Raw genomic sequence first — 18,819 nt, 5'->3', positions numbered from 1 at the left:
CCTACAATGTGAATTTCAGACCCCACCATGATTTCTAAGTGGGAGAACTTGCAAAATCGCAGGGTGTTCAACAGGGGCGTAGCTAGAAATGCATGGGCCCCATAGCAAAAAAAAATTATGGGCCCCCCCCCCTCCCCTAAATAGTGCCATCCACAGATCCCCCTCCCCTAAATAGTGCCATCCACAGATCCCCCTCCCCTAAATAGTGCCATCCACAGATCCCTCTCCCCTAAATAGTGCCATCCACAGATCCCTCTCTCCTAAATAGTGCCATCCACAGATCCCCCTCCCCTAAATAGTGCCATCCACAGATCCCCCTCCCCTAAATAGTGCCATCCACAGATCCCCCTCCCCTAAATAGTGCCATCCACAGATCCCCCTCCCCTAAATAGTGCCATCCACAGATCCCCCTCCCCTAAATAGTGCCATCCACAGATCCCCCTCCCCTAAATAGTGCCATTAACAGATCCCCCTCCCCTAAATAGTGCCATCAACAGATCCCCCCCCCCCTAAATAGTGCCATCCACAGATCCCCCCCCCCCTCCCCTAAATAGTGCCATCCACAGATCCCCCCCCCTCCCCTAAATAGTGCCATCCACAGATCCCCCCCCCTCCCCTAAATAGTGCCATACACAGATCCCCCTCCCCTAAACAGTGCCATCCACAGTATCAGGTGCCATCCCCCCTCCCTACATGTGCCAGTCAGTATCAGGTGCCAACCCCCCCCCCCAGGTGCCAGTATCAGGTCAGGTACCAACCCCCCTCCCCCCATGTGCCAGCATCAAGTGCCCCCCCGCTCCCCCCATGGCAGTAACAGTCGGGTATTAAAAAAAAATAAAAATAAACACTTCTACTTACCTCCATGTCAGCGATGCGATGCAGCCTCTTCCTGTGTCCCTCCCTGTATGTCCATATATGGAGTCAGTGCTTGTATTTCAGAAAAGGTTTCTGCTGGGATTTGAACCCACGACCTTCTGTATCAGATGCAGAGCACCTAACCACAAGACCATAAGAGTAACCTTGCTGCTGATTGAAAAATTATGAGACTTCTACTGTTATAGCTGGCTAAGTGTACATCTATACGCATGACAGCTGCTCATATATAGAGATATGGCAGAGCTGAGTGTGCTGGGATAGCTGTCATATAGAGATATAGCAGTGCTGGGTGTGTTGGGGCAGCTGTCATATGTATAGATGTACACTTAGCCAGCTATAACAGTAGAAGTGTCAAATTTTTCAATCAGTTGCAATGCCTCTTTTATGGTTGTGAGGGTAAATGCTTTGCCTCTGATACACTGATACATTGGAGGTTGTGGGTTCGAATCCCAGACACATCAGGAGACTTTAGAATACAGTAAGATTAGATCACATTAGCGAGGGGGCCTGAACATTAAGACCGCTGCTGTGAAGGGGCCCTGAACAGTAAGACATCGATATTTAACTAACTTGAAAATAAACTGTCGGGCTCCGAAGCAGCTGCTTCCTCGGTAGTTACGCCACCTCCTGGCTGCCTGTGTGTAGTGTCTGTGTGTGTTAATAAAAAACTGAATGCGGTCGGACGGGCCCCCAGTGGCGTAGGGCCCCATAGCCACTGCTATGGTTGCTATGGCAATCCCTACGCCACTGGTGTTCAAATACTTCTGTTCCTCAGTTCTGTTGACCAAAAAGGGGAAAGCAGTCGGCACTCCTCTGGCAGAGTCGTGGTGCACGCGTCCAGGGTATGAAAAGCCCACTTACAATATGGAACAGAAGACCGGCACTTCACAGGTGGAATCTTCAAGATTCCACCTGTGAAGTGCCGGTCTCCAGTTCTGTTGACCAGTTGACTAAATATGGTGCTCTGTAGAATCCAGAATGGCTGGCTGTGGCTGCTCAGTTTAAACTTACAGAAGGAAAGGTAGCTCTGGAGGTGAAATATATTGTAGGCAGTGCTTGAAGTGGGCCGGAACGTGGCGGTACTCAGTACCGCCACTTCCAAAAATTGCCCTGGAGAGTACCAGCACCTCTCCGTGCGCCCAGTACGTGGGTTTCCGGTACCGGAGCGCAGCGGAGAGCTGGCAGTATCTCCTCCCTAATGTCGTTGGCTGGGCAGCTAGTGGAGGGGGGCGGGTCGTTGCAGAGTACGGCTCAGGCTGGCGCAGGCAGGGAGTTGACCTCACGTTAGGTGACGTCAACTCCTTCCCGCGCGCCTGTGACTGAGGAGCGATCAGTGCGGCGACCAGTGACTGGTCCTCCTTGGAGTCAGGAGTCGGACGGTGCAGCAAAGAACATCGACTTTGCTTTGGAATCCAACTTCTGAAGAGTACTGGTGAGTGACAGGCACCCCCCCTCCCCCCACACACATTAGTTCCTCTCTGTACCAGTACCCCCCCCCCCCCCTGGCAGGGGGGTACTGGTACAGAGAGGAATTAATGTGTGTGATGAGGGGGGGGGGGGGGGGGGGGGGGTCTGATGTGCAGGGGGGTACTGGTACAGAGAGGAACGAATGTGCGGTGGTGGGGGGGGGGGGGGTACTGGTACATAGAGGAACTAATATATATGTGTCTGATGGGTGGGTCTGATGTGTAGGGGGCCCCTGCACATCAGACCCCCCCATCACACACATATATATGGCAGGGGGGTACTGGTACAGAGAGGAATTAATGTGTGTGTGTGTGATGAGTGGGGGGGGGGGTCTGATGTGCAGGGGGGTACTGGTACAGAGAGGAACGAATGTGCGGTGGTGGGGGGGGGGTACTGTACTGGTACATAGAGGAACTAATATATATGTGTGTGATGGGGGGGTCTGATGTGCAGGGGGGGGGAGCACCGGCGCCTAATAGAGTACCGGCACCTCTTTTGGCCCACTTAAAGCACTGATTGTAGGAACAGAAACCTTCATAAACATGCGTGGTCATCGGGGTTGCCAACCATAATTGGGGTCCATTCACGCGTCCGTTTTTTCTTTCCTGATCTGTTCCGTTTTTTCAGGAACAGATCTGGACCCATTCATTTTCAATGGGTCCTGGAAAAAATCGGACAGCACAATGTGTGCTGTCCGTTTCCGTTGTTCCGTTCCGCATGTCCGAAAAAATATAAAACATGTCCTATTCTTTTCCGCAAAAATCGGATCCTGGACCAACACAAAGTCAATGGATCCGCAAAAAACGGAAGACATTCGTATGTCATTACGTATGTCATCCGTTTTATGCGGATTCCGTTCCTGGAAATTAGGCTTCCTCCCCAGTATTAAATGTGACCAGTGCGGCCCCCCTCCCTCTATATTCATTGGTGGCCAGTGCGGCAGTGCGGATTCCCAGTAAGTTTTCTACAGATCAGATTTTTCACTTCGTGAAAAACTCAGATCCGACAGTATATTCTAACACAGAGGCGTTCCCATGGTGATGGGGACGCTTCTAGTTAGAATATACTGAGAACGGTGTACATGACTGCCCCCTGCTGCCTGGCAGCACCTGATCTCTTACAGGGGGCTGTGATCTGCACAATTAACCCCTCAGGTGCTGCGCCTGAGGGGTTAATTGTGCATATCATAGCCCCCTATAAGAGATCAGGGGCTCCCTCCCCAGTATTAAATGTGACCAGTGCGGCCTCACCTCTTCTCCCCCCCCCCCCCCCCCCCATCATTGGTGGCCAGTGCGGATTCCCAGTATTAATAAATGTGCCCAGTGCGGCCTCACCTCTCTCTCCCTCGCTCCCCCCCATCATTGGTGGCCAGTGCGGTTTCCCAGTATTAATAACCATAAGCGTGCGCACGGGGTGTGCCACACCCTAATCAAGCCGACTGAGGTTTACAATGTGCAGCACTGCAGGTAGCAGAGCAATACAGCTGATGCCTGAAATCTCCAATAACAGAGCTCTGTACATTACAGAGCTCTGTTATAAGGGAGGAGGCTGCTGATTGGCCAGTATCATCTGGCTGCCCTGCTATTGGCTGATCCTCTCACACCCCCTTCTCTCGGGAGCTGAACACAGCAGCAGCAGTAGCTTCCTTTTCAGTTATTATGAAGACAGGAAGCGCGCCGGCCCTGCTGCTGATGAAGTGCCAGGGACAGCAGAGGAATGGAGCCATCACCATGTGCCCAGGTGAAGTGCCCATGTGAAGTGTCCTGCAGGCTTCTAACTACTGCTGGGTGGGAGCTCCATGTGGAGCTTTATGAATGGAAAAACTAATAGCCAAGACAGAGGCTAAAAAAATAACTGCTTCTGACCCTTATGTTAAAACATAACTTTCATTTGATTGCTTTAACACCTAATGGAAAAAAATCATTTTAAAAAGCTGCTGTTTCTCTAGATGACCTTATAGTAGTGGTAATAGAGTCTCAGGGGTCTATAAAAGCAGCTACACTATTTTTACAGACCTTTGAGACTCTAACACTACTATTAACATAAGGTCATCTAGAGAAAAAGCAGGTTAAATTCTTTTTTTTTCCGTTTAGGTGTTAGAGCAATCTAATGAAAGTTATGTTTTAACACCTAAAGGAATTTTTTTTTTTTTTAAAACCTACTGTTTCTTTAGATGACCTTATGTTGATAGTAGTGTTAATAGAGTCTCAAAGGTTTGCAAAAATAGTGTAGCTGCTTTTTATAGACCCTTGAGACTCTATTACCACTACTATCAACATAAGGTCATCTAGAGAAACAGCAGCTTTTTTAAAAAATATATATTTTTTCCTTTAGGTATTAGCGCAATCAAATGAAAGTTATGTTTTAACATAAGGGTCAGAAACAGGGTTTTGTTTAGCCTCTTGGTTATTAGTTTTTCTATGCAAGTTCTCTGGATCAATGAGATTTTTTTCCCCCGTATGGTTTATATATGTAGAGCAATGTCCAGTGATAACAGAGAGGACTATACTGTATATTGTACGGGATGGTGCAGGGGTTATACTGTATATTGTATGGGATGGTGCAGGGGTTATACTGTGTGTTGTATGGGATGGTGCAGGGGTTATACTGTATATTGTACGGGATGGTGCAGGGGTTATACTGTATATTGTACGGGATGGTGCAGGGGTTATACTGTATATTGTATGGGATGGTGCAGGGTAGGGATCGACCGATTATCGGTTTGGCCGATATCGGCCGATATTGAGGATTTTGAACGTTATCGGCATCTATTTTGCCGATATACCGATAACGTATGGGGAACACAGAACGCGCTGCTCTCAGCGCGTTCTGTGTTCCCTCCGCAGCACATGGGAGAAGGAAGCAGTGTCTCCTCCCCCTGTGCTGCTGCTGCTGCCGCTGCCGCCAATGACAGAAGAGAAGACAAGAGGAGGGGAGGGGCTGTGGCCGCTGCGCCACCAATGAAGATAAGCCATTCATTCATATACAGGAGGCGGGAGCTGGCTGCAGAATCACATAGCCGGCTCTCGGTCTCTATGAGCGATAGCTGCGATCCGCGGTAGTTAACTCCTCAGGTGCCGCGGATCGCAGCTACCGCTCATAGAGGTCGGGAGCCGGCTATGTGGTCCTGCAGCCAGCTCCCGCCTCCTGTATATGAATGATTGAGAGACTTATCTTCATTGGTGGCGCAGTGCGCCCCCCCCCCCCCCAAGCCCCCCAGTATTAATCATTGGTGGCGCAGTGCGCCCCCACCCCAATCCCGGCCAATAGTAAAAACATTGGTGGTGCAGTGCGCCCCCCCCCCCCCCCACCCAGTATTACTCATTGGTGGCAGTGGCCATAGGATCCCCTCTCCCCTGCTCCTCCGATCGGAGCCCCAGCTGTGTAAGCCTGGGGCTCCGATCGGTTACCATGGCAGCCAGGACGCTATTGAAGCCCTGGCTGCCATGGTAAGCTCCATGCTGCTGTGTGCACAAAGCACAGGGCAGCAGGGACAGTGTGAGATCCTATTCACCCTGATAGAGATCTATCAGGGGGAATAGGACAAGGGTTCTAGTCCCTAAGGGGGCTAAAAGTTAGTAAAAAAAAAAAAAACACAAAAATATTAAGTATAAATGAAAGACTTATAAAAAAAAAAATACACATTAACAATAAACCAAAAAATACACATTAACAATAAACATATTAATTTTCAGCAGATTTGTGTAGGAATTTTTTTTTTTTCTCAAAAATGAAAATTCCCAGAATATCGGTATAAATTATCGGCTATCGGCCTGAAAGTTCACAAATTATCGGTATCGGCCCTAAAAAATCAATATCGGTCGATCCCTAGTGCAGGGGTTATACTGTATGTTGTATGGGATGGTGCAGGGGTTATACTGTATATTGTATGGGATGGTGCAGGGGTTATACTGTATATTGTATGGGATGGTGCAGGGGTTATACTGTATATTGTATGGGATGGTGCAGAGGTTATACTGTATATTGTATGGGATGGTGCAGGGGTTTTTCCAGGACGTCCTCCATGACAGCACTACATGGAGGTTGTCTCCCCCGCCCACTATTGGGACAGGAAACAGAGAGGTTAAAAGCTCCCCCCCCACCCACCATCACCAGTGTTTTTTCCTGTCCCAATAATGGACAGGGCAGAGAGTGGTCTCTTGTAGACCTGTATAATCCTTTTTTCTTTTTCTATTTCGCCGGGCTAAAACCCCTATGCTGGGGTCCCTTAGCCTCCCAGCCCTCTCCAGTACCTGTGGGTCACGCGACTCGCGGCTGGAGGCGGGTATACCAGGGGCTGGGATACGGTAGCCGCAACCCCGCTGGGGCTCTGGGCTGCAGGACGCTCCTCCAGGAGGGATCGCGCGGGAACCGGAGTAAGCGCCGGCAGAGGAGTGCGCATGCGCGTGACCTCCGACGCCGGAACCAGCATGGCGGCGCCCTGCGGACGATCCCCAAGCGGCGAGGGACGCTGGAGGCCTAGCGAACGGCCTCGCGTCCATCCAGAATTTGTGGGAGGAGCATCCACGTCAGGAGGGGTAAGTGCCAGTGGCATTTAAAAGTCTGGTGGGCTAGGTGTCAGTCCCTCAGTCATGGACTCGTCTGGTGTGAGAGAGCAGTCCCCAGACCCTCCTGCCCAGGGACATGTGAGTAACCCAGCACTACATGTGGTGAAGCTGGCATATGGGATAGTGATAGGCTCAGGGATTTATGGCCTGTTTTTTCTATCACCATGTCTCCTAGGGAGAGAAAGATCCTACCCTAAAGGTGGACATCAAAAAGAAGCCCAGGAGATGTGCTATTTGCAATAAAAGGCTTCAGGAGTCATATACAAAGAAGCTTTGTACCGATTGTATTAACAAAATGATGAAAGAGGAACAGTCGTCCCTTTTAACGGACATTAGAGCCATCATTAAGGAAGAGGTCAAAGCGTCAGTTTCCTCCTTAATAACGCCTAAGGTGGCTGAACAGACCACCGGGATTAAAAGACCTAGGGAAATCTTGGAGTCAGACACAGAGGTCATAGAGGTGGAATATTCAGGGGAGGAGGAAGAAGAGGAGTCCTTACCTTCCTCATCCCATGAGGAGAGACGCAAGTACTGCTTCTCAACTGAGGATATGGATTCCCTCCTAACTGCAGTTAGACAGACTATGGATATCTCAGACGAACCAGCTAAGAGATCCATTCAGGAGGAGATGTTTGCTGGCCTGATTACAAAACAGAGGAAGGTGTTCCCCTTAAATTCTAGCCTAAAACAAATGATCCTGGATGAATGGGAGGATGTAGAAAAAAGGCTGTTTATTCCTAGAGAATTTAAAAGCCGTTTATCCTTCGACAAAGAGGACACTAAAATTTGGGAAGAAATCCCCAAAATCGACGCCCCGGTCGCAAGGGTAGCTAAAAAAACAGCGATCCCATTCGAAGACTCCTCCCAGCTGAAAGACCCCATGGACCGCAAAGCCGATGGTCTCCTGAGGAAATCTTGGGAAGCTTCTGCGGCCTTGATGTCTACTAACGTGGCAGCTACTTCAGTGGCTAGGTCCCTTTTATTGTGGTTATCTCAGCTGGAGAATCATTTGTCAATGGGAACTCCCAGGGAAGACATTTTGGAGACTATCCCACTCCTAAAGATGGCGACAGCCTTTACAGCAGACGCCTCAGCAGAGTCAGTCAGGTTCGCAGCTAAAGGCGGGGCCCTTCTGAACACCGCAAGAAGGGCTTTGTGGCTGAAGAACTGGTCTGGTGATCTCACCTCAAAGAATAAGCTATGTGCTATCCCCTTCTCAGGATCATACGTGTTCGGCCCTAGTCTGGACAAAATTCTGGAGAAGGCCTCAGATAAAAAGATAGGGTTTCCTGAGACTAAAACTAAGAAGACGCAGTTTTTTCGTAAAAAATTCCAGCCAAAAAACCAAGCGTATAAGGATAAGGGGAAATCAGGGAGATGGTCCTATCCTAAAGGGGGTAGGGGCAGAGGATTTCTGCTTAACCCCAACACTTCCCAGGACAAACAATGACGCCAGACCAGTCGGGGGGAGATTAAGATCCTTTCTCCCAGCATGGAGCCAGGTAACTCAGAATCCTTGGGTGCTCCAAATTATTCAAGAAGGGTACAAGATAGAATTCATATCTATTCCGCAACACAAATTTGTGCTAACAGGGTACGGAGGAGGTACACAACAGGAAAATCTTTTAAAAGACGTCGCAAAACTAAAAAATCTAGGTGCAGTGACTCGCGTCCCTGCGGGTCAGGAAGGCAGGGGCTTCTATTCAAGGTTATTCCTGGTCAAGAAGCCGGATGGTTCTTTCAGAACTATAATCAACCTAAAACCTCTAAACGTCTTCATAAAGTACCGTCGTTTCAAGATGGAATCAATAAGATCAACAACACCCCTCATTTCTCAGGGAGCGGTAATGTGCACCTTAGACTTAAAAGATGCATATTACCATGTACCAATACATCCGGACCACCAAAAATTCCTAAGATTTGCAGTAAGGGAAGCAGGCAGAGTAAACCACTATCAGTTTCAGTGCCTGCCCTTTGGGATATCAACAGCCCCCCGGGTGTTCACAAAATTGATAATAGAGATAGTGGCCTTCCTCAGGCTGAAGGGAATAAAGATTGTACCTTATCTGGACGATCTCCTCCTGACCGCAGACTCTGCACCGGTTCTAGCGTCACAAACCCAGACAACAATATCCCTCTTACAGGATCTCGGCTGGATCATAAATTGGGAAAAATCGGACCTATTACCAGAGACCAAGAAGATCTTCCTGGGAACACTACTAGATTCAAACCTACAGAGGTCTTTTCTTCCACCTCAAAAACAACAAAACCTGGTCAAGAAATTGAGAGCATTTCAGGGGAAATCAGTGTGCACCATCAGAAATGCCATGAGCATCCTGGGCCTGATGACATCTTGCATATTTACAGTACCGTGGAGTCAACATCACACGAGAGTCCTGCAGAAGATGATTCTATCGGTCTGGGACGGAGACCACCGATCCATAGACCGGAGGATCCTTATAAAGGAGAATGCTCGAAGATCCCTGGACTGGTGGCAGACATCAAGCAACCTATCAAAAGGCGTTTCCTGGAATCTAAATCCGTATGTCATAGTAACTACAGATGCCAGCCAACAGGGTTGGGGGGCAAAGGTTGGAATCTACTATTTCCAAGGAACCTGGAGCCAGACCATAAAAAACAGGTCTTCAAACTTCAGAGAACTTCAGGCCGTTTGGGAAGCTCTCAGACAGAGTCAGGATCTTCTGAGTGGACAGAACATACGAATCCTGTCAGACAACATGACAGCAGTCTCTTTCCTCAGACATCAGGGAGGAACAAGATACCCTCTCCTCCAGAATCTAACAAACAAGATTTTTTCCTGGGCAGAGGAGAATGTGCTGTCAATCTCAGCCGTACACCTACAAGGTTCAAAAAACCAGTCGGCAGATTTCCTCAGCAGACACTTTATAGATCCAAACGAGTGGACTTTGAACAGACAGGTGTTTCTAGAGTTGACAGCCTCATGGGGATATCCGGACATCGACCTCTTTGCTTCAAGGGAGAATACTCAAACAACCTCCTTCTTCTCCCGGAATCCTGCCGATCACCCCACGGCCGTAGACGCTCTATCTCAGTCCTGGAACATGAAGCTGGCGTATGCGTTTCCTCCTTTCCCTCTGATTTCAGTAGCCCTAAAGAAGATCAGCAGAGAATCGGCCAAAGTGATCTTCATAGCTCCCTTTTGGCCAAAACAAGCCTGGTTCCCGGTCCTGTCCTCCCTGAGTCAAGAGGAACCGGTTCCCCTCCCTCTCAGGCCAGACCTGTTGCATCAGGGTCCAATATGGAATCCGGAAATAAACAGGCTGAAATTAACAGCGTGGCTTCTGAAAGGGACTTGTTAAGATTACAGGGGTTCTCAGAAGAAGTAATAGCCACTATTCAGAGAGGCCATAAACAGGTGACCTCGGCGATTTATAATAAAATCTGGAAAAAATTCTGCTCCTGGATGGCGCTGAGAGAGAAGAATCCTCTACTCCCGAGTGTGGGAGATATTCTTGATTTCCTCCAGGAAGGGTTTAACATGGGTCTCAGGCCCAGTACCCTTAAGGTCCAAACTGCAGCCTTAAGTTGGTTTCTAAACTATTCCCTGTCAGAAAATCGGTGGGTAAGCAGGTTCTTAAAGGCAACCACACGGATTAGGCCAACACTAAGGTCCCAGGTCCCTCCCTGGGATCTGTCGCTAGTTCTTAATGCCTTAACAAAATCACCTTTTGAACCCCTACACGACAGTAGCCTAAGAAACCTGACCTTAAAGATGATGTTCTTAGTGGCTATCACATCAGCCCGTAGGCTAGGGGAGATCCAGGCCCTCACCATCCGTGAACCGTACCTTACAATCTGTGAAGATAGAGTCATATTAAGACTAGACCCGTCCTTTAGAAGGTAGCTTCTTCCTTTCATCGTAACCAGGAGATAGTACTACCAACTTTCTTCACAGACCCAAAGACCGAAAGGGAGAAGGAGTTCCATCTTCTAGACGTCAGACGTTCTCTCCTTTTCTACCTAGACGTTACCAGTTCCTTTAGAGTGGACTCAAATCTGTTTGTTCAATTTTCAGGCCGCAATAAAGGCAAGAAAGCTTCTAAAGCAACCTTAGCTAGATGGATTAAGATAGTCATTAAAGAGGCCTATCAGAGCCAGGAGCTTCCCTGTCCCCAGGAGATTAGGGCTCATTCAACGAGAGCAGTCTCGGCTTCATGGGCCGAACATGCGAATGCTTCTATCGACCAGATATGTAGAGCAGCCACCTGGGCAAGCTCCCAGACCTTTTGTAAGCATTACAGACTAAATGTGTCAGGGAATATTGACCAGTCTTTTGGACGTAAAGTTCTTCAGGCTGCGGTCCCTCCCTAGTTTTTGGATTAATTTGGTATTCCTACTCCATGTAGTGCTGTCATGGAGGACGTCCTGGAAAGTAAGAATTAGTCTTACCGGTAATGATGTTTCCAGGAGTCCGACATGACAGCACTGGTAGTTCCCTCCCTAATGTTTAGAGTAATCTTCCTTTACTTTTTTTCACTATGTTACCCATTATTGTGTGATAATCTATAAAACACTGGTGATGGTGGGTGGGGGGGGGGAGCTTTTAACCTCTCTGTTTCCTGTCCCAATAGTGGGCGGGGGAGACAACCTCCATGTAGTGCTGTCATGTCGGACTCCTGGAAACATCATTACCGGTAAGACTAATTCTTACTTTATGCTCTTTGATGTGACAATTATCTTAGGTTTTCCTATCGCCCACCTTTGATGGCGCTGTGCCCAGCTCTGAGCCGATCCCGCTCAGCAGCTGCCAAGGCTTAGAGGGAACACTGGTTCTGTCACCCCCATGCTGCACTTTTTCGCCCCATAAGATGCATTTTTTCCCCCAAAAGTGGGGGGAAAATGCCCCTGCGTCTTATGGGGCGAATACTAATCAAGTTAGTAGGCGCTATACTCACCTCTTCCTGGTCCTCATGCGCTCCACTGTGAAGGCTGCGCACAGTGTGAGGCTGCGCTGTGACCTCACACTGTGCGTGCCCACACAGCATACTGTACAAGAGGATTACCCGAGCGCGAGCGGTGAGGAGCGGCAGCGTCCGGAGCAGGAAAGTGTTTTTTTATTTTATATGGGGCACGGGGGATTGATATGAGGCACTGGGGCTCTTATCTGAGGTCTGATTGGGGGTCATTCACATTGGGGTCTGATCTGAGGTCTTATTGGGGATCTGATTGGTGGTCTGACCTGAGGTGTAATGAATTTTTTTTTCTTATTGTCCCTCTCTAAAACCTTATAGGGCGAATAGAGCGTCTTATAGGGCGAAAAATACGGTAAGTTTAAAAATGATTTCTTCTCCCTTCATTATATTGATAGTGCAGGTCTGTATGTATACAGAGTGTATTTGTGTATGTATATATATATAATATATATATATATATATATATACATACACACACAGGTGCGTGCGCTGCGTCTGTGTTTGTGCTTTAGGGTGCACACCCTAATGCAATAGGCTGCGCACGCCTATGAATGTGCCCAGTGCGGCCTCACCCCCCCCCCCCCCCCCATCATTGGTGGCCAGTGCGGATTCCCAGTATTAATAAATGTGCCCAGTGCAGCCTCACCTCTTTCTCCCCCCCCCCCCCCCCCCCCCATCATTGGTGGCAGCGGAGAGTTCCGATCGGAGTCCCAGTTAAATCGCTGGGGCTCCGATCGGTTACCATGGCAGCCAAGACGCTATTGCAGTCTTGGCTGCCATGGTTACTTAGCAATAAATACAAGCATTATACTTAGCTGCGATGTGTGTCCGGCCGGGAGCTCCTCCTACTGGTAAGTGACAGGTCTGTGCTAAAAGCAATGCGCCGCACAGACCTTTCACTTACCATTAGGAGGAGCTCCCGGCCGGACACACATCGCAGCTCGCAGTCGCAGGTAAGTATAATGCTTGTATTTATTGCTAAGTAACCATGGCAGCCAAGACTGCAATAGCGTCTTGGCTGCCATGGTAACCGATCGGAGCCCCAGCGATTTAAACTGGGACTCCGATCGGAACTCTCCGCTGCCACCAATGATGGGGGGGGGGGGAAGAGGTGAGGCCGCACTGGGCACATTTATTAATACTGGGAATCCGCACTGGCCACCAATGATGGGGGGGGGGGGGGGGGGGTGAGGCCGCACTGGGCACATTTATTAATACTGGGAATCCGCACTGGCCACCAATGAATATAGAGGGGGGGGGGGGGGGCCACACTAGTCACATTTAATACAGGGGAGGGAGGGGGTCTGCCCCCTCCTGCCTGGCAGCACCTGATCTCTCACAAGGGGCTATGATTCGCACAATAATTGTGCGGATCACAGCCCCCTGTAAGAGATCGGGTGCTGCCAGGCAGGAGGGGGCAGTCATGTACACAGTTCTCAGTATATTCTAACTAGAAGCGTCCCCATCACCATGGGAACGCCTCTGTGTTAGAATATACTGTCGGATTTGAGTTTTCACATGTTTCCGTTTTTTGCGGATCCGCAAAAAATGGATGACATACGGAAACATTTTCAGGAACAACGGATCCGCAAAAAACGGACAGAAAATCGGATTATAGAAAAATACTGACGTGTGAATGTAGCCTTATTTTTTTTTTTTTGGACAACTTATCCCAAAGCCAACAATTTTTACAGACAAATTTGAAACCCATAATGAACGATAAAGATTCTAAGTAATCCATGTCTGTAGCTCAACATATTGATAACACCTCCTCGTTACCAGCATTTACTGAGCAGTAAAATGGTAATTACCACCAAAATAATCCAGCCTAAAAATAAAAAAAACACAAACGCATTAATTTATTTATTTTTATTTTTCATGGACTGTCCAGAAATTTCTGCATGGTTGGCAACCCTGGTGGTCATATAGGCTCTATATAAACTATGAACCGGTGACGAGGAAAGAGGCAGACACGTTTTATAAATTATACCTTTACTTCTTTATTCCAGGTTAACGCACATCATTCAGTCATACTTCATTTTAAATATGAAATGTGAAAAGACAATTCTATCTGTACATTTGTTAGTTATTGAATTAAAATAAAAATGATTATTGCACTCTTTTTAATACATTCAATTATTAGCAAGTGGTCTACCCGACAAGCTGTGGTCCCTGCAGGGTCAGTACATCACCACGTTCATCATCAACTTTGGCGCCATCATTCTCTGAGTCTAAAAGAATGGTCCCCTGCCTGTGGACTCTTCAGCTGTTGTGCAAGTACAACCAGCCATGCTGGGAGTTGTAGTTTCGCAACAGCTGAAGCACTACAGGTTGGAGGCCACTAGTCTAATGTTTATGAAGACACAGGAGGAACAGTTCAAATTGAGATGAGCACAAGATTAAGGCTACTTTCACACTAGCGTTCGGGGCTCCGCTTGTGAGCTCCGTTTGAAGGCTCTCACAAGCGGTCCCGAACGCATCCGTACTGCCCTAATGCATTCTGAGTGGATGCGGATCCGCTCAGAATGCATCAGTCTGGCAGTGTTCAGCCTCCGCTCAGCAAGCGGACTCCTGAACGTTCGGGTGTCCGCCTGGCCGTGCGGAGGCAAACGGATCCGTCCAGACTTACAATGTAAGTCAATGGGGACGCATCCGTTTGAATTTGACACAATATGGCTCAATTTTCAAACGGATCCGTCCCCCATTGACTTTCAATGTAAAGTCTGGACGGATCCGTCTGAAGCTACTTTCACACTTAGAATTTTTTCTACAATATAATGCAGACGGATCCATTCTGAACGGATCCCAAGTCTGCATTATATGAGCGGATCCGTCTGGGCAGACCCCAGACAGATCCGCTCTGAACGCTAGTGTGAAAGTAACCTAAACCGCTAAGCTGAAATCACACAGAGGTTGCTGTTTGTGTTATTATGCTGTCCCCCTAAAGAGAAGTTTCAGGCTTCATTCACAAGTCCGTAAAGAAAAAAATTTGTTAAACTGTCAGTTTTTCATGGTTGCTTTTTTGAAAAAATAACGGCTCCTTTGACTTGTATGAGGGCTGTCAGGCAATGAAAATGGACAAAATTTTGATGGCCATTATTCACCCTTAAAAATGGACTTGTAAATGTTTGGACCCGACCCTGGTAATGGCTAGAAAATGGCTACAGAAAAACTACTGTCCCAAAGTGTGAACTCAGCCAAGCGAATGAAAGCACTTTGGTATTTGCCTATACAGAACCCATACAATTCCAGTATTGGTAAAGGAAAGTCCACCAGGATGTTATTCTGTTTTCTTGGGTGGATCAGGAATGCTTTGAGTCAGAGGGATTAAGCTCAGTAGTAATATGTGTCTGTCATAGGCCTTGGTTTGCTTGAATATCAGGTCTGTGCCATGCAGTCGGTCAAGAATTCCTAGTACTCCATAACATTGGTTAAATCTAGAAGAGAGGAGTGGAAAGATGAATAAAAATGCAAAATGATTATTTGTCTCCAGTTGGTGAATGAGCTGCTGCAAATTTTTATTAGAAAATATAAATTCACTAAACGTAAGGAAGTTTCCTTCTACTTTTCAGTCTTGTTCTGGAAGGGTGGATACATTTTTTTCAGTCTTTGACAAAACCCTCTTTTCAAACCTCACCCTCTTTATACCCACACCCCTTTTTGCGACTTTCAACACCCCTCAATGCATATTTTTGTGTCTGCCTTAGGCCTCAGGCACATGACCGTTGTGTGTTTTGTGGTAAGCAAAATATAGGATGGCGTCCGTGTGCGTTCCGCAATTTGCGGAACGGCGCGGACAGCCATTAATATAACTGCCTATTCTTGTCTGCAAAACGGACAAGAATAGGACAGGTTATATATTTTTTGGCGGACCACGGAACGGAGCGAAGTGAATGGGTCCGCATCCAAGCCGCAAATACTGCAGCTCGGATGCGAACTAAAACAACGGTCGTGTGCCTGAGGCCTTAGTCTCAGGCACACGGCCATGTTTTGCAATCTGCAAACCATGGATTCTGGCTCTCTATGTGCTGCCATTTTCTTTTTAACTTCAATAGAATTGTCCTATCCTTATCAGCAAAACGGACAAGAATAGGACATGTTCTTTCTTTTTTGCGGGTCTGTGGAAGGAACGTGCGCATGAGGACAGCACCTTTTGCAGCCCCATTGAATTGAATGGTTCAGCATCAGGTCCGCAAAAAAATGCAGACCTAACATGCGGTCGTGTGCCTGAGCACTAATGATGCTGTATCCTGATGCCACACACTGTGGAAGTTAATGGGCTGATTTTGAGGAGCAAGCACCCCTTCATATGACACCTTGGAGATTTGTCAGCTCTTCCAAGAAGGTCTCCTCTTTTCCAGAAGCCTCCTGGACTTTTGGGAGAGTTGGCAACTAAGGGTTCTTTCACACTAGCGTTTATATTTTCCGGCATAGAGTTCCGTCCTAGGGGCTCAATACCGGAAAAGAACTGATCAGTTTTATCCTAACGCATTCTGAATGGAGAGTAATCCGTTCAGGATGCATCAGGATGTCTTCAGTTCAGTCTTTTAGACTTTTCAGAAAGGAGATAATACCACAGCATGCTGCGGTTTTATCTCCGGCCAAAAAAAACTGAACACTTGCCTGAATGACGGCATTTTTTCCATAGGAATGTATTAGTGCCATATCCGGTGTTCAAAATACCGTAGTGCCGGATCCGTTTTTCCAGATGACACCAGAAAGACTGATCCGGCATTTCAATGCATTTGTAAGGCTACTTTGACACTAGCGTTTTTCTTTTCCGGCGCTGAGTTCTGTCCTAGGGGCTCAAATCCAGAAAAGAACTGATCAGTTTTATCCTAATGCATTCTGAATGGAGAGTAATCCATTCAGGATGTCTTCAGTTCAGTCTTTTTAGGAAACCGTAGCATGTTGTATTTTTACCTCTGGCCAAAAATCCGGAACACTTAGTGGGAAAAAGGCCGGATCCGGCGTTCAGTCAGACTTGCATTAACGCTGGATCCGGCACCGTGTGTTCTGTCAAAACGGATCCAGCTTTTGCATGTTAAATCCGAAAAATGTGAAAAAAAAGTCCATAAATGGCGGATCTGTTTTTCCCAATGCATTTTTTCATTGTGATCAAAATCCTGATCAGGATTCAAATGTAATCAGTTTTCACACGTTTTTCCGGATCCGGCGGGCAGTTCCGTTGATGGAATTGAACGCCGGATTCAAACAACGCTAGTGTGAAAGTAGCCTAAGACTGATCAAAATCCTGATCAGTCTTACAAATGCCATCAGTTGGCATACATTTTGACAGATCCGGCAGGCAGTTCCGGCGATCGCTCTGCCGTAAGTGTGAAAGTACCCTTAGTACAGGAACTGAATGTTACGGCTATATTTAGGGTTGACTAAGATATGGCTGTGAAAAGAGGGAAGCATTCACTCCCCCCAGTACAAATATAATAGTTATTTTGATGTTTAACTTACTTGAGATGATGAAAGTCATGGAACTCTGCGGAAGGCAGGAAGGGAAGGTGGTACCCACAATGTGATATGGTGGTGACAAACAGAGCAAGACTAAACCATAGCATGATGGTAGTTACGTGGGATCCCATCAGCATTGGCCCAACCATGGATGGTAACATGTTGGAAAGCTGCAGTTGGAAAAAGAATAAAAATAAAGACCACAGTGACCAGCAAGAATGAAGGACTTTGTGAGGAAAAAAAATTATAAGACATTGTATGCTTCCCACATCGTAAAGGGGTTTCCTATGAATAAGATTAACGAAAAGATTCAGGCTTATCTGCTCCCTGCCACTCCACGCTGGCTCAGGTGTGTCCATGTTCTGGTCCCAAGTTTTTCTTCCAGCGCTGTATGGTCAAATGCTCAACTGCAGGCAATGACTGTCTTCAGGGGTGACATGGTCACAAGCAGCAGGACACAGCTGAAGCCAGTCATTGGCAGCAGCAGAGCATGGACACACTGAAGCCAGTGTGGAGACGAGAGTGGCAGGGAGCAGGCAAGTATTAACTTTTGGCTTCCTGAAGCAGGCTGGGGGCATTAGGTAAAAACGCATTCCCGTATGCTGTCCACAAAAATGCGGATCCGTTTTTTTGCGGATTAGATGTCCCATTCACGTCTATGGGGCCCTTTTCTTCCATTGCACGGCTCAGCAAAAAAAAAAAATTAAACATGTCCTATACTTGTCAGTGAAAATCAGGACATGGCCCTTTTGAAGTCTATGGATCAGCAAAAAAATGGAATGCAATCCTCAGAGCAAAGGATGTGGTGAAGTCAATTCCAGGGATCCACGACGACACCGCAGAGACAGTTTGGACTAATGTGTCGTCAGACAGGTTAAACGGGCATAAGGACTTGTCATGGATGGCCATACAGGAAGGACTGCCAATTCGGTCATTCATGCACGCCCGCCCGCAACTTATGCAAAACCCGGTACTGCCCCAGGTGCCCTTTCGTGGAGGAAACATCGTATCACCTGTTTTGGGAGTGTTGCTTTAGATGCCCTGGAACATGAACTCAAAGACTCTGTGCCCAGGAACAGCCTGCAATACACTTCGGTGCTGTATGGACTATTTCCTGGGACTCTCTCTGTTGGAGCCACCCAGGAGGCCTGGCGCCTTATGAACGGTTTTAAGGACGCTATTTGGTTTGCTAGGAACCGGCTCATTCTCAGGAGGGAGAACAAGTCCATCCTGGACTGCCGCAGACTTATCCATAGTCTGCTGCAGGATTACAACATCTTATACGTCGACGAACAAGAGGACTAAACCCCTCTCCCCCTGTTTGTTTTTGTCTTCTCAATAAAGCTAAGGGCATGTGATCCCCCCTCCCCTTCCCTCATCACTGTCTAAATGCTTTGTTGGAAGGTTTTGTGATTGAATAGGTATGCTAGTGTAGCATTCATTGTGATGTATAGTGTAGGTTAGCCTGTGCTTTACATAACATTGCC

The 18,819-nt window shown here is 47.6% G+C and overlaps 1 protein-coding gene across 1 annotated transcript in view; it reads right to left on the bottom strand.

The window, feature by feature from the left end:
* Positions 1-14,902: 14,902 nt before the first annotated feature.
* Positions 14,903-18,819, bottom strand: part of FAXDC2 (fatty acid hydroxylase domain containing 2) — a 40,106-nt gene continuing 36,189 nt past the window's right edge. The window contains exons 8-9 of the mRNA XM_040440107.1: positions 17,336-17,502; positions 14,903-15,303 (exon numbers count right to left, since the gene is read on the bottom strand). Of these exons, the coding sequence (XP_040296041.1) occupies positions 15,147-15,303; positions 17,336-17,502 (324 nt within the window). The 3' untranslated portion in view covers positions 14,903-15,146. The remainder of the gene's footprint in view (positions 15,304-17,335; positions 17,503-18,819) is intronic.

The sequence above is a fragment of the Bufo bufo genome, chromosome 1, assembly GCF_905171765.1.
Source record: "Bufo bufo chromosome 1, aBufBuf1.1, whole genome shotgun sequence".
NCBI classification, from domain to species: Eukaryota; Metazoa; Chordata; class Amphibia; order Anura; family Bufonidae; genus Bufo; species Bufo bufo.
This window is presented reverse-complemented; position numbering and strand designations above follow the sequence as displayed.